The sequence below is a fragment of the Thermobia domestica genome, chromosome 1, assembly GCF_964235325.1.
Source record: "Thermobia domestica chromosome 1, izTheDome1.hap1.1, whole genome shotgun sequence".
Classification (NCBI taxonomy): domain Eukaryota; kingdom Metazoa; phylum Arthropoda; class Insecta; order Zygentoma; family Lepismatidae; genus Thermobia; species Thermobia domestica.
In genome coordinates this window covers 2,483,079-2,500,429 of record NC_137454.1, presented here as the reverse complement: position 1 = coordinate 2,500,429, position 17,351 = coordinate 2,483,079, and the positions used below count along the sequence as shown (strand labels likewise).

Genomic DNA, 17,351 nt, shown 5'->3' with positions numbered 1-17,351 from the left:
GTGTACACTTATCAGTTTTTCAGTTTAGTATTCCAGGATGATGTCCCGAGGCAGAGAGGCGGTGACGACAGTAATAGGGAACGATGTAAATTAAGAAAGCGGAATGGAACGGGAGAACCCATGTACAGAGTATTTGATCAGAACAAAATTCACTTGGCGCGAGCTGCGATTGAACCAAGGGATATCACTCACCAATTATATGACAAATGGAACTTTGGAATTGGGAGTGGGATGATAAAATGAGAAATGAAAATAACTGTAGACTCCATAAAAGAATTGAATGATCATAGCTTCAATACATATTCATTTACACACGTCGGTGAATAAGATATTAATTCTGTTAAGGTAACAGGGTTTATACTGAGTATAGTAAAAGATGATATTATAGTAGCAAGCATTAAAGAAAAAAGTAAATTACCTTCTCACTAAGGCCGTGCAAAAAAAAAAAAAAAAAAAAAAAAAAAAAAAAAAAAAAAAAAAACTGCAGATTGTACTTATAAAATAACAAATATCATGCTCGACAGCATTTAGCTGGATTAATATAGTCAGGATACGATTCATACGATTCTTCTTGCCGTTGTATCAAAATTTCCAAATTGTAGTTAAGTCTTATAGGCAGGGACGTACGCAGGGGGCAAGTCCTGGGGTCCGCTTCTCCCCGCAATTTCGACTTTTTTGTAAATTTAGCCTAATTTTAGGAGCAATTTTATGAATTTTAATATAAAATACCCTCATATTGAGTTTGTATCTCTCCCGATATACAATTCCTGAGTAATTACACTCACCTAAGACAAACTACAAAAGACTATAATGTAACAGACTACGAATAAAAGCAAGTAACAGTATTACGTGTAAATCCCGTGGTAGAGTTTGTTTATATGGCATTTTATATTTTCTCAATTAATATTGAAACTGGAAATGGTAGTAGATTTATAATACGAGTATTTCCGGCTTTAGTAGAGAGGTTAGTGCTTTTAATTTATAATATGAGCAGCAACTGTAGTTTTCAAAGCATCTTTGTTTATACTTATACCCACCGTCACTTCGCGCCAGTTCCCTACGGGACCAACCCCGCAAGTTTCGTCCAGTCGTGAAGGGGAATGTACAGGGTGTTTCAAAATAACACCGACAACGTTAGGGAGGTGATTCCTTACACCAAAATAAAACGAAAAGTATAGACAACCTCAATGCAGAAATCCGTCATTTCGGAGTTATAGGCTGCCGAAAACATGAAAAAAAAATTAACTTTAAAGACCCATAGCTCAATACTATGGGACCTACCGTAGTCGGGTAAAGACTTCACTTAAGAACTAATATGTGCGCTATCCAAAAATACATGTTTCAGAATCATAAGGTACTCGCGTAACAATTTTTATACAGGGAGTTCGGCTACAGGCATATAATTTGAAGTACCCATCTACTACCTCTACAAAAATTGTTTCGGAAGTACCGTAGGATTCTGAAACATGGACTTCACATGCTAGTTCCTAAGTGAAGTCTTCACCCAACTGCGGTACGTCCTGTAGTATTGGAGCTATGAACCTTTAAAGTGTTTTTGGTAACTAATAACTCCGAAATAACGGATTTCTGCACCCAAGATGGTCTATATTGTTTGTCTTATCTTGGTGTCAGGAATCACCTCCAGAACGTTGTCGGTATTGTTTTGAAACACCTTATATACAATTATTGTATAGTTGGTGCACTTTTTCGCATCAATAATCTTCTTTAAGGAGTATCAGTTTGCAGGCATATCATTGATCTGTACGATTATTTGGACATGCACCACGATAATAATACTCTAGAATGTTTAGGTATTATTTTAAGAAAGGGAAATGAAATAAAACAATATAATAAAGTAGACGACAGCTCGTAAAACTGCACACCACACTAATTAAGTAGTGATCAAGAATGATACTCTCCTGTTACTCTTAAAATTGTAAATAAATAAATACAAGTTGAAAATTTAGTGTTGGTTTCATAACACTCAAGAATATAGATTCACGTTATTCGTCCACAAAATGTACGCCACAATAAATGTTACCTGTTGTTATTGCATGAGCTCGTAATTTATATTTTCGAAACAAGTTAACGTAATGTTATCTGAATAACAACATTATATTCATTTATTTTTCTAAATTTTAAAGTGTTTCAACTACACCAACCAACATTCCACCACTTCAAAGTTTGGAATGTCAAATATTTTGTTACTACATAAAATATGTTTAAATTATCTTTCGAAAATATTAGTTAATCTTTGCTGACTGAGAACAAAATATTATTATGTTTACCAAAACCAGTAATGCACAAAAGAACGGAAGATAGTCGTATGGATTATATAGGATATACTGTGACAGCTGATTTCAAAGTTGACGTGCTAGCCGAGCGTGCTAAGGCACGTTTCCTTAATACTTACTTTATGAATTTGAGAGATCATTTTACCTGGTTCAAATTCCACTGTGTTCTACATTTTATTTTTTCCTCTTACGATTTAATTGTATCATTAATTTATTTATTTCAAATATCTATATCATATAATTTTTTAGAAAGAATACTAAAATTTATCTATAGACCTATATTTTGAGATCTCACTAGATTTCGGTGAGGGATTATGAAAACATCACATCTAAGCATTGAAGCAAAATTTATTATTTGAATTTAGCAAGTCTTCTGATCTGAGTCATCCTGCTTTTAAACAATTGTTTATTTTCGATTCATTACAAAACAATAAAACTACTCTGACTTAACTAGAATATAGGTATTTTTGAAGAAACTATTTGGGTTAACTTTTATATTTGTTCTGTTCGCAAGTGAAGTGTACTTATTTTGTACTAACGCTAGTAGATGGTGCTAGTATCAACGTTATCGGCTTTAACTGCCATCTGGAAAGAATCGATGTAACTATTTGATGGAAGATTTTTAACTGTATGGTAATTTATCTGCAATGCGACGTTGCCACATAGTGCAAGTCATGTTTTTAGACGACCATCAGAAAGGTATACAATTATATATATTGCTTTATTTTGACCTGTAGAATAATGCTCTGTGGTCCGTGGGCGCCATTTTTAGAACACCCGATATATATAGGCAAATATATAACAGTGATTTGCAATCAGTTGTTTCAAATATGTTTATTGTTTTTCGCCTGTATCTTTTCTGTTTCGTTTGTGAGCTAAATAAACACTATCAAAATTGTAACTGATCAAAAATCCACTAAGAACGATACTAATGGAAGATAAATTGATGCTTTAACCATTCTGTCGTTAGAACACGATAGAACTAGCGTACTGGATTTTTCTCAAATTATTTCAATGGTTGCAACACTGAAAGCAGGAAAGTGGCAATTCAGTCTATTGATGGGGCAAGCATATTCAAATACTTCAGTATATTTCCTTCCGAACTGAATCCAAGTGTTCCTATTTTGTTTATTGTATTTGGTTTAACATGTTGTAATTAGTGGTTGCAGATTTATTTTTTCTCGAAAATACATTTACTCATGAAATCGGTAATCTTTAAATGGAATGCCAGCAACTGTGTTCATTAGAACGATTTTTAAGTTTACATAATTTGAAGCAAGAAGGAAGAGACGTTATTCTCAGTAGAGACAATAAGCCAAGTGACTTGTCTACTCTTCATTGAAGTTAGATTATGTAAGATTTATATTATTATTTCAGTAATTACATCCGGCTTTCCCTCCTGTTCCTATTTTCAAATGCGACCTAATATACAAACTAGAATATAGTTAAATTTTATACATATGTTTGTAGTGACCCTGCCTAACGTAGTCCCTAACACTTTCGTCTTCGGTTCCAGAGGTTCCGGGTTTGATTCCCGGTGGGGCTCTCAGTCGAAAACGTGTAAAAAATCTTCTTAGGCTAGTCATCCAGTGCGAGGTTTTTCTTTTTTTTTTATTCACTCCAGGCAAATGCCGGGATGGTATCTAAAATACAGGTTCCAGGTCGCTTCCCTCCTCCTTAATCATTTACTCTTCCCCCTTCCCCTATAATGTGCTCGCCGAGAGACGTCATCCCTTATACGTGATGGGCTTAGGCCATACATTCCGGTGATGCCCAGAAATATGTATAAATAAATGATTGTAATAAGTTTGTGTGTCTATGATGAATTACTACTAGTTGAGGACTGGGCTCCATCAGACTTAAGGCTCCGACGCTTGTTACTCTTAAATGGATCCTAGGTTTGATAGTAATCTATTCTGCAGTGCAGAAATGTTATTCCTTAAGCAAAGTAAAATTCCTTAAATTGGTCGTCCTAAAGAAAACAAGAAACTGGTCGCTGAAATGTTAACGGTAAAGATTAACAAAACGGATGCTTAAGTAACTACAAACATTATTAATATTTGATATGCATGCTATTGAGTGATTTCAGATAAAATCTATATATATAAAAGAGAACGTACAAATCCTTTGTCCGCTCATCACGCTAATACGGCTGAACCAATTTCTTTTATTTTTGGGGGGTTATTAGGATTTGGACCCTAGATGGTTTTTATCATATCACTTTAATTTTCAATTACCAGTGTCTTGAGATAATTGACCATTCAGGTGTCCATTACGTACAAATCCTTTGTTAGTTCATCATAGGTATAAAAATAAACGTATGTATATGCAACCCGCATGACCGTGTCACTCGGCGGGTTAACATAAATGACAGGCGTTATAATGGTTTTTATCATATCACTTGAAAGCGAAAAAGTAAAAATTATCTAAGTAACAAAGTTTATTGCGTTCGGGGGTGACCGCAGCGAAGCGGGGCGGGTTAACATAAATGACAGGCGATATAATGTTAACATTTACTGCAATCTTCTATGGTTTTTATCATATCACTTGAAAGCGAAAAAGTAAAAATTATCTAAGTAACAAAGTTTATTGCGTTCCGGGGTGACCGCAGCGAAGCGGGGTGAACGCTGCTAGTTTATAAATAGAACCAAAGATATCCTGATCGTAATCCAAGAATTGTGCATTTATATTTTACTCCAAAAGCTGACCTCTAGATGTTTTATGAAGATTGTATGGGCTTGGTCATTTATTTTACAATAGTTAGATTTATTTCGATATAGATCTTTAACCATATTTCTCTCCTCGTTTGCCAATATTGCTTCATTAGGAAAGAAATCATTTATTTGTACATAGAAAAAAGCTAGAAAAATACAATGATTATATAATTTGATACATTTGTTTATATAAATATATATAATATTACACGTGACTTACTAAAGAGCTCCGTGTCTAAGCGGTTAGCGTGCGCGCCGATGGCGTGGGAGACCCGGGTCCAATTCCCGGCTTGAGCTCATATGGTTCGGATTTCACGTTAATTAGTTAAGTCCCTTCTCATATAGCCTCGCTGCTGAAAGGGACGTTAAACTCAAACTCAACTCAATTGACTTACTAGAATCGTTAATGTTGGACAAAACTCTTAATCTGGCATTTACAATTTCTTCTCTGCCTGAAAGAGTATTTTTGTATATTTTGGAGTATTACCGAAGTTTATTTCAGGTTTTTTAAGAAGTTTTTCTTGTTCTTATAGTAATATTATATAGTTTCCTTTCTCGCACTTATTGAATCGTTGAAATTTTCAGAAATCTAGTGTCTTTTATATATATATATATATATATATATAAATTTAGAAACGAGTTATACATTTGAGTTGTAGTACAGAAGTATATTTAACGTAACATTAAAATATACTAAGCATTTCCTCTATTTTCACTGTGTTTATTTTACAGGTGTTAGAGAAGAATGTAAAGTATGCAACACAAAAGGTTATTCTACGACTCAGCTTACTTCTCAGGTATTGATTTGATTATTTTAAAATAAGTGACAAATTCTTAATAATACAATTATTCTTAAGAATATTGTAATATCGATTTCTGCACTAGAGTAGATTAGATTTTAACAGCATTCTTTTTGACCTTCCTAACATGATTAATTAACTAAGTTTGTTTATTGTGAACATGAATTTGTTATATTTTGTAAATTTTCGTGTATCCAATTATTTGATAGTCTTTTATGTTTCTCACTTCAAGGGCAGAAAGGAATTTGATTTGATTTATTTCGGGTTTTCTTCAGTTGTACTATTTCTTTTTTTCCTTCTGTAACCTTAACTGTAAATTTTTCAACGTTTAAACAGCTGTAATTCAGTTTCGTGTAATATGCTATCGAATTTATTTACAGTAAGGTAATGCTTTCTTTCTCATCAGTCGTATCAACGAGGTTGCTTGTTTGTTTGGTTGAGTTTCAGTCGTACCTTGGGTCTAGGCTTAAGAACACAATGGATAGTGAAACGTTCTGATGAAATTAATATTACATCCTACATGTAGTTTCTCTAAGTCGTCGTCCTGACTAAGTGAGTGACTGATTGATCAACGCCCAGGCCAAAACGCTTAAGCTAGAAACTTGAAATTTGGACAGTGCATAGGATTTGTGACAAAGTATCACTAAAATAAAGATTTTTGGAAATTTGACGAGGTGGGGCAATTATTATAGTAAAATGTTCGTATCTTTGAAGAGTAGAAACATGAAATTTGGTATATGGTCTTCCCATTTAAAATAATTAGACAAGTGCTTCACCGATTTTATTTATTTCTTCTAGAAGGGAAGAAAAAAGAGTGGGGCTTACGATTGTAATAACAAGACGGCCGTATCTCGAAATCCTTTAAGGTTAGAGACATGTATTTTGGTATTTAGATTTTTCATTTATAATTAAAGACGTGTTTAAGCGTTTTTTCACATTTTCCCTACAAAGAAACAGAAAAAGGATGGGAGTTGCAATTCGTAAAATAAAATAGCTAAATCTTGAAATCCCTCAAGGTTAGACATGGAATTTGGTATTTCGTCTTTTCACTTAAAGTAATTAAAGATAAATAACGTATAAAGAGTGAAAAAGTTACTCACTGGACCGGGACTCCAACCCGGGACCTCCAGTATAGCGTGCGGATGCGTTAACCACTACGCCACACAGTCCCCTTCCCAGAACAGCCAGTCACTCTCGAAGGCGCTGTTCTCCTCTTGGACCACGTGGGTTGTACCACAGACCCCTGCTGTGCTTCAACAATCCCTGTGTCTATATGAAGCACTTATGACGGTTATGATTTCATATAGATATTAATAAAAGAGGAAACAACCGATTTTTTAGCACACCTTATTCTTTGTAGATGTGAATTCTATAACGTACAAAGAGTGAAAAAAGTGATTGACGTAGTGGTCAGCGCATCGGCATGGTATGCCGGAGATCCCGGGTTCGAGTCACGGTTCAGTTAGTCACTTTTTCACTCTTTGTATGTTATATAATTCACATCTACAGAGGATTGGTGTGCTTAAAAAGGCGGTTGTTTCCTCTTTCATTAATATCTATAATTAAGCATTCTTTGTTATTTACCCTAGAAAGGAGGAGAGAAGGTGGGGAGAGAGAAAGGATGGGAGATGGCCATGTCGCAAAATCCCTTAAAATTAGAAACATGTTAGGAATAAGAACTCATTATTTAAAACAAATTAGCGTATGCTACAACGTACAACGTTTCCGGAAATTTAACGACAGAAGAGAGCAATTTATATATTTTTTTCTTAATATATAAAAATGACTCCGAGGTTACCAGTCTCACCATTAGGGTAAAAGGAATAAACCATTTGAAAGGAATTTTAGAACACAGTACAGAGTTCCCACCGACCTACAAAGGTCAGGGAATTTTAAGGTTATTCATTACGTCCAAATAGTTTGTGTCTAAAACGGTAGATGGCGCCACCGTCACCAATGTTAACATATGCAACTAATAAAATTAAAACAATCAAAAATAAAATGAACAATTCAAAAATTAAACAAAAACGGATATAATCTGGTTAATGGACGTTACAAAATCTAGGGAATGGTACGTGTCGATTTCACTTATTGTTATTAGTTTCATTGTTAGAGGCCACCATTGTTAAGTAAACAATCAACTTTATCTGCCGTACTTTCTACCAGAAACTGACCAAACTTTACACACTTATTTAAGATTGAAATATCTAGGGAATGGTACGTGTCGATTTCACATATTGTTGTTAGTTTCATTGTTGAAGACCACCATTGTTAAATAAACAATCAACTTTATGTGCCACACTTTCTAAAACAAACTGACCAAACTTGGCACACCCATCCGATTAGCACAGATACATCTAGCGAATGGTACCTGTCGATTTCACATATTGTAGTTAGTTTCATTGTTCGAGGAAACCATTGTTAAACAAACAATTGCTGGATTTTTCCATTGTTAAATAAACAATTAATTTTATCTGCCATACTTTATACTACAAACTAACCAAACTTGGCATACTCATTTACAATTGAGACATCTATGGAACCGCACGTGTCTATTTCACTTATTGTTGGTAGTTTCATTGTTAGAGGACATCATTGTTAAATAAAGAATCAACTTTATCTGCCATACTTTCTACCAGAAACTGACAAAACCTTGCGCACTCATTTAAGATTGAAATATCTAGGGAAAGATATGTGTCGATTTCTCATATTGTTGTTAGTTTCATCGTTCAAGACCATCATTGTTAAATAGACATTCGTTGGATTTCTACATTGTTAAATAAACGATCATCTTCATCTGCCATACTTTCTAACACAAACTGACCAAACTTGTCGCACCCATCTGATTACCACAGGGATATATACTGAATGGTACCAATCAATTTCTCATATTGTTGTTAGCTTCATTCTTCGAGGCCACCATTGTTAAACAATCGTTGGATTTCTCCATTATTAAATAAACAATCAACTTTATCTGCCATACTTTCTACCACAAACTGACCAAACTTTGCACACGCATTTAAGATTGAAATATCTAGGGAATGGTACGTGTCGATTTTACATATTGTTGTTCTTTCATTGTTAGATGCCACCATTGTTAAATAAACAATCAAGTTTTTCTGCCACACTTTCTACCACAAACTAACCAAAATTTGCAGAATCATTTAAGATTAAGATATCTATGGAATGGTATGGGTCGATTTCACATATCGTTGTTTGTTTCATTGTTAGAGGCCACCATTGTTAAACAAACAATCAACATTAATGGCCATACGTTCTACCAAAAACTGACCAAACTTTGCACACCCATTTAAAGTTGAAATATCTACGGAATGCTATGTGTCGATTTCACATATTGTTGTTAGTTTCACTGTTGTAAGACACCATTGTTAAATACATAATCGTTGGATTTCTTCATTATTAAACAAACAATCAACTTTATCTGCCATATTTTCTACCACAAACTGACCAAACTTGCACAATCATTTACGATTGAGATGTCGATGGAACGGTACGTGCCGATTTCACTTATTGTTGTTACTTTCATTCTTAGAGGCCACCATTGTTAAAAAAAACAATCAACTTTATCTGCCACACTTTCTACCAGAAACTGACCAAACTTTGCACACGCATTTAAGATTGAAATATCTAGGGAATGGTACGTGTCGATTTTACATATTGTTGTTCTTTCATTGTTAGATGCCACCATTGTTAAATAAACAATCAAGTTTTTCTGCCACACTTTCTACCACAAACTAACCAAAATTTGCAGAATCATTTAAGATTAAGATATCTATGGAATGGTATGGGTCGATTTCACATATTGTTGTTTGTTTCATTGTTAAAGGCCACCATTGTTAAACAAACAATCAACATTAATGGCCATACGTTCTACCAGAAACTGACCAAACTTTGCACACCCATTTAAAGTTGAAATATTTAGGGATCAACTGATCAAACTTGGCACACCCATCGGATTACCACAGATATCTACTGAATGGTACCAATCGATTTCACATGTTGTTAGTTTCACTGTTCGAGGCCACCATTTTAAAACAATCGTTGGATTTCTCCATTATTAAATAAACAATCAACTTTATCTGCCATACTTTATACTACAAACTAACCAAACGTAGCATACTTATTTACGATTGAGATATCTATGGAATGGTACGTGTCGATTTCATTTATTGTTGTTAGTTTTATTGTTAGAGACCACCATTTTCAAATAAACAATCAACTATATCTGCCATACTTTCTACCAGAAACTGACCAAATTTTGCATACCCCTTGAAAGTTGAAATATCTACGGAATGCTATGTGTCGATTTCACATGTTGTTGTTAGTTTCATTATTGATGACCACCATTGTTAAATACAGAATCGTTGGATTTCTCCAGTGTTAAGTATACAGTCAACTTTTGTCTGCCATATTTTCTACCACAAACTAACCAAACGTGGCGCACTCATTTACGATTGAGATATCAATGGAATGGTTCGTGCCGATTTCACATATTGTTGTTACTTCCATTGTTGAAGGCCACTATTCTTAAATAAACAGTCAACTTTATCTGCCATACTTTCTAAAACAAACTGACCAAATTTGGCACACCCATCGGATTTGCACAGAGATATCTACTTAATGGTACAAGTCAATTTCACATATTGTTTTTAGTTTCATTGTTCGAGGCCACCAATATTAAATAAACAATCGTTGGATTTCTCCATGGTTAAATAAACAATCAACTTTATCTGCCATACTTTCTACCACAAACTAAGCAAACTTTGCACACTCATGAACGATTGAGATATCTATGGAATGGTATGTGTCGATTTCACATATTGTTGTTCTTTCATTGTTTAAGGCCACCATTGTTAAATAAACAATCGTTGAATTTCTAAATTGTTACCTAAACAATTAACTTTATCTTACACTCTTGCTACTACAACTAACCAAATTTGGTGCACTCATTTACAATTGAGACATCTATGGAACGGTACGTGTCGATTTCACTTATTGTTGTTAATTTCATTGTTAGAGGCCACCATTATTAAATAAAGAATCAACTTTATCTGCCATACTTTCTAGCAGAAACTGACCAAACCTTACACATTCATTTAAGATTGAAATATCTAGGGAAAGATATGTAGCGATTTCTCATATTGTTGTTAGTTTCATTGTTGAAGACTACCATTGTTAAATACACAAGCGTTGGATTTCTAAATTGTGAAATAAACGATCAACTTTATCTGCCATACTTTCTACCACAGACTAACCAAACTTTGCACACCCATTTAAGATTGAAATATGTAGGAAATAATACGTGTTGATTTCACATATTGTTCTTAGTTTCATTGTTGGAGGCCACCATTGTTAAATAAAGAATCAACTTTATTTGCTATATTTTGTACCAGAAACTGACCAAACTTGGCACACCAATCGGATTACCACTGAGATAACTAAGGAATTGTACTTGTCGATTTCACATATTCTTGTTAGTTTTATCGTTTTAAGCCACCATTGTTCAATAAATAATTGTTGAATTTCTCCATTGTTAAATAAACAATCAACTTTACCTGCCATACTTTTTTACCACAGATTAACCAAACTTAGCACACTCCTTTACGATTTAGATATCTATGAAATGGTACTTGTCGATTTCACTTGTTGTTGTCAGTTTCATTGTTAGAGGCCACCATTGTTAAATAAACAATAAACTTTATTGTCATACTTTCTACCAGAAACTGACCAAACTTTGCGTACCTATGTAAGATTGAAATATCTGTCCTATGGTTCATGTCGATTTCACATATTGTTTTAGTTACGTTGTTGGAGACTACCATTGTTAAATAAACGATTCACTTTATTTTCCATACTTTTTACCAGATGCTGACCAAACTTGACATATTTACGATTCAGATATCTAGAGAATGGTACATGTCGATTTCTCATATTGTTGTTAGTTTCATTGTTGGAGGCCTCCATTTTTAAATAAACAGTAAACTATTTTCCATACTTGCTACCAGAAACTAAGCAAACTTTGCTTACCTATTTACGATTGAAATATCTATGGAATGATACATGTCGATTATCAAGGGCTAACAAGCTCTAGCCAAATTGTGTGTAATACATCAGTATGCGTAGGGATCAAACGATAATTATTCGTGATCAAACGAGCTGGACAAATTCCGATTGAATTTGTTTTCATGGTGGCTGTGGTGGAGGGGCTAACAGGTCATCGGTAAATGTTATTGTTTCGGAAAATGGAATAGTAAAAAAAAAATAAAAATAAAAATAAAAAAAAAACAACAAACAAATAAACATATTTCAGTCAGAACTTTGTTGCGCCTGTTTTATAGCCAGTGTGAACTAGTTGTGTGCCTCCAGATTTTTTTTTTTTTTTTGTCTCAGGTGGAGCGAGATGGCCCCCTACAGCGTTCCTAGAATTACACTCTAAAAGCCCACAGTGTTCCTAGAATTGCACTCTGAAAGCCCCTCCCATACAACTGACCTGTGCTTCCCAGCAGACACCTCACATTTGAACTCTGTTGAGATTCTATGTAAGTTTGTCGGCTGTACGTACAAATTCAGAGAATAAACATGTATTAGGGAATGAGAAGTTCTCGAAATAGATTTGCAAGCTGAATATTTTTTCGCGACATAAGTGAAGAGTAATTATATACCCTTGAAGAGTACCCTGGAGAGTAAGAAAGCTCTAAGCAAAATAATCATTGAATAAATAGCAATGTAATCACAGTAATGTGTATATATGGCATGTTGTATTTCTACCAGATTGTCAGAGCACTAATTCTTTCATTTTTTGATGTGAGCGACGTCGCTATCGAATTTCCAGAAGAACAAGTTGTATTTAGGTCTATTCCATTTTAAACAAGCGAAATACTTGCGTAAAAGAACTTTCCATGTTAAAATATTTGATGGGTAGAGTAGTTTGTGTGGGATTTGATTGTTATTGCATGTATCTATTGCATGCTGAATAGGTAGCTGGGAAAGCAGCCAGGATATTCATTCTGACGGTTGCAAGCCCGTGAAAATACAGAGCAACAGTTACTCCAAGGGAGTAGATAATAGATAAAAATTTTTAAAACTACCGTGGGAGAGAGAGCCGAAAGAGGGTATAGTGTGAAAGTTTTGGCCGGAACTAGGGAAGTTCCGCCAGGAACGCAGGATCACCTGTATACAGCTCTCATTGTTGAGACACTAAAATTTTTCAATTACTCGTATACGGAAGATAAACATTACGAAACTATTTTTATTTATTTATTTATTTATTTACTTATTCCTCGGGGGGTAGTCTATCTCAGAAGATTACGATTAGCATAATTCTATGTTTCAGGAGTGCGCTTCGAACCCAATCCCCAGAGGCGGTTTTTTGGGCGGGCGAACTATACCTTGTCCGCAGGTCCACACATTAATTAAAGTATATGTAACACACATGTACGTGTGTGTGTGTGTATATATGTATATATATATATATGTGTGTGTGTATATATGTATGCTAAATGTAAAATATTTTTGAACCAATGTTTCCAATCCAAATAATAGAGCCCCACGGCTCCAACTCGCCAAGGGCTCCATAAGAACAAATTCCGCCTGTGTCATCTTCTACACATCAGTGGCTATGCCCATAGTATATTCTATGATAACAATTGACTGAATGTGCTTTTCAAGTTTCACTTTCTTGGAAAGAGAATGCGTAAGACTCTCTTAGTGTTCCAACGAGACGGGACTCGACTCTTTGAAGCGAGACACGATACAATACGAAACATTTTGTGAAATGTCTCGTTTCGTGTCTCGAAAAATACAAACACAGTTTCTGAATTTGCTTAAAAATTTATTAACTCGGAATAAATTACTTGCCTTCGAAATGTATACCATCTTTTATTATTTCAAATGATCGAAATAATTCAATGTTTCAAATCCTACAAAGAACAGGGAATACCTAAAGAATTTTTAAAAAATGATTCTTACAAACAGCTTTCACTTCCATTTTTCAATCGATTCAAGTTTAATTATTTTGTGATAGTGCTCCAGATTCAAACACAAATGTAAAGCGTTCATTGAGATAAGTGTTTCAGAAGATTTTATTCCGGGGGCTGGTGGAGATATCTACGTATAAAAATCCTGTTATAGAAGTACAAGTAGAAGTGGCAATTTTATCAGTAACTAACTATTGTTTCATAGTCTTTCTCGTTCCGAACCAAGACAGAAACATGTCAGCCTTTCTCGATACTGAGTTTTGAAAAGATGCTGATTTGACAATAAAATTTATCTTTTTTATTGTTTTATGATGTTATTCGAACCTAAACCATTTTTTAAATGGGAAAGTTACATAGGCCTCCTTATTTGTTGAAGTGGCGCCAGGGGTTCTGAAAAAAGTATATCAGAATAAATGGGGAAATCTTGCCTTTCGACTGTACTGACGGTATTGACAAATGTTCCTATCGAAGTAATTACTGGTTCAGTCGAATCTAAGCAGTCGTTGCTGGAAGATTGCAGTCGTGTTGTGTGTTGTGCTACCAAACAAAACTTGGTTAAAAGTTGTAATTTTAACTACTTGGTATAACAGCTCTTTTTGTGGACCTCAGCCTTTCTGGTGTTGCCACGAGACGAGACAGAACCATTCGATACGAGACGAGACGGGCAGATCTTTTCTAGACGAGACGACACAGCCAGAAATCTCGTCTTGTCTCGTGGCAACACTAGACTTTCTAGATATATCAGTAAAAGGAATGACAACGTTCCTCACGGAGCACGTGTTAGCTCTCAGCCTCTTTCTTTCACTAATGTTTGTTTACATAGTAGATGAATATATAGAGAGTAACAAAAGGATGAGATATGCAGATTCTCCTGAAACCACATTAAAATTGTAGCAGTATTTGGAGCTTGTTATAAATGGATTTACCGGGGAACTAAAATAATTCTTGGAATTGATCATACAGTATTGATATAAAAAAAAAAACATGGAAACAAGTAAAGACAAAGAACCGAAATCGTGAATTTGTTTTCAAAATACAGAAATCTCGAAGGAATATATGTTTAGCCGACTTTAATTGTAAACGAATTTTGAATAAATTTGCATTCCTTGAATTCTTATACATAAAAAATAGAAATCTTTCTTTTAGCGTACGAATGAGAGGCTTTAGGAAATTAGGCCAAGATAATTAAAATGATACTGTCCTTTACAAAATTTAAGGGGAAGACCATGATCGAAAAAGCATCAGTCAAACTATAAAGGTCAATGGTAGCTTTTGTCATTTCTTACGACCACTATATGCACCTTATTGCGAAAAATTTATTCCTATTATAAAACCGCTATCGTTCAATAAATGTCAAATTTAATAATCTTGAGAGATGAAATTGTCATTACATCTGTCGCATAATATATTCTAGCTTTGGGACCCATGTCATTATATGACTTTCACGATAAGTGATAAGAAGAATATAAATCAAAGTTCAAAACGTAAGGAAAGAAACCGGCTGTTCGCCCTTCAAATTATGAAAAATGTACCAAAATGGTTGAAATTATGATTTTGTATTTCTTTACGAGAAAGAAGAATAAAAATAAAAATTGGAGCAATTATGTATGTATAAGGCCACTATCTTCTTCAAGTTACTAAACTAACTTCAAATGTTTCAACCATTTTTGACACATATCTCGAAAACTTTTAGTAATATTAGAGGCAAGAATACGTGGTTGATAATGAGCTTTTTAATTATGTCACAATACTTTTGAACTTTACCTTATGAGAAATGGCATATTCCGAAAATAATTCAGTACCACCCTAACCTGAATTTTACCAAAAGATTAGCGAAAGTGATACGGTGTGCGTCGCCCAGGGTTTAATTCCCGGTGTGGCACTCAAACATTGCTGTATTGACCAAACATCGAGAGAAAAGTTGGGAAACTAAAAGATAACGGACTTCAATCTAGACAGCCGGCGACGTTGGGTGTAGTTGTGGTGACCACTAACAGCCCGCTGTAGACTCAGATCACAAGGGACTGTTGCGCCAGGAGTTTATATATATATTGGTGTTATTATTTTACCTTACCTGTCAGTAGCGTAAGTAAGGACGAATGGGCCTCCTTGCAAAAATGTTAAACGGACCCCCTCTATCCACATCCATGAGTCACGTAAAATTTACAGAGAACAGTTTTGACTTTCTATGTTCTATCTAGTGAGTCACAACTTGCTCATATTCAAAAAATGCAAATTATTATTATTATTATATTATTATTATATTATTATTATTATTATTATTATTATTGTGCTATAGTTTTCGTCTATTCTGCTGTACCAACCTCGAGAGTCTACGACATCCGACATTTTTAATGAGGTGTAGTCGCCCCACTTTTTGTTGTTTGGTTCGATGCTGGTTTCACTGTCCTTTTCCCACCTTTGAAATACATAAGCACGGCAGATCGCGAAAACCCGACAAGTCGCGCTGTTAACGAAATGAAGCTCCCAGCCATTTACTCACCCTGATATATCGTCGTCCTTCCCCATTCAAGGCACAAGCACCACACTGACTAATCGAGTGAGATTCTTGTCACGTTTGGCGCGCGGTTGTGTTATGTCTTGTAGCTCTTATCTCTGCACAATGATTTCGTTCAAAAAGTAGCGAGTGGTCATAATGTTTTCGCTGGTCAGTATAAGTTTTGTTGGCATTTAATTTACTAAATCATCGCTCAGGTGTTACCGTCTTCACAGGTAAAAATGAGATATAGTTGGAACATCACATAATTTTTAACATCCTAACATTATAAAGTTTAACTTCGAAACTGAAATGGGCTTCTCAGTGTTGCGGGCTCTGCAGGCCCTTTAGTTGCGCCACAGCATTCTCTCTACTCAGAAGGATAGGGACAAATAGAAAAATCAAAATTCATTCTGTCCATTTTTCAAGCATCATACACTTCAGGAGAAAAAAAATCATATAATACTGATATGTAAGAAAATATTGGTATTGTTTGTTTTCTGTATACAAAGAACCATTTAGGTTTTTTTTATCTCATATTCTGGTAATAATCGAAAAAAAAAAAGAAAAGAACTTCATGTGATAAACGGACGAAAAAAAAAAAATTTGTCAACGCGATGCGAATGACGTTCTCTGCAACCTAATTCACGTTTTTGGTACAAAAACTCTATTCCTACCTGCAAAAAGAAAATATTTCTGTTACCCGTCAATGGTTGAGATTTTGCCCTGCGGCTGAACAACACGACTTGTAAAAACATACTCTGACTGACTGCAGGTGCACGAAGGAAAAAAAAAGAAACTGATGGATTCCTCTCCCCGCCCACTTCAAGTGTGGATATCCTAAACACATTCAAACTGAGCGGTACGATCTTTCAGTTCTTCCCGGTAGAGGTGCCAGCAGTGATTGCTAAATGAAAAAGTGAGCATCTGGTGGCGAAAAGGCGAAGTGCTTGGACAAGGGGGTGGGCACAGTAACCTTAAGTGCGGATTTTTATGATGAGAACCCAATTCTCTCTTTGCCTTACCCGACTGTTTAAGAAATTAGTTTG

General features: G+C 34.8%; 1 protein-coding gene across 4 annotated transcripts in view; it reads left to right on the top strand.

The window, feature by feature from the left end:
* The window catches only part of nenya (RING finger protein nenya), an 80,994-nt gene that overhangs the window by 9,423 nt on the left and 54,220 nt on the right, over positions 1–17,351 (top strand). For all 4 annotated transcript variants that reach the window (XM_081754488.1, XM_081754481.1, XM_081754487.1 and 1 more), the window contains exon 3: positions 5,741–5,805. In XM_081754488.1, coding sequence (XP_081610614.1) covers positions 5,741–5,805 — 65 coding nt within the window. The remainder of the gene's footprint in view (positions 1–5,740; positions 5,806–17,351) is intronic.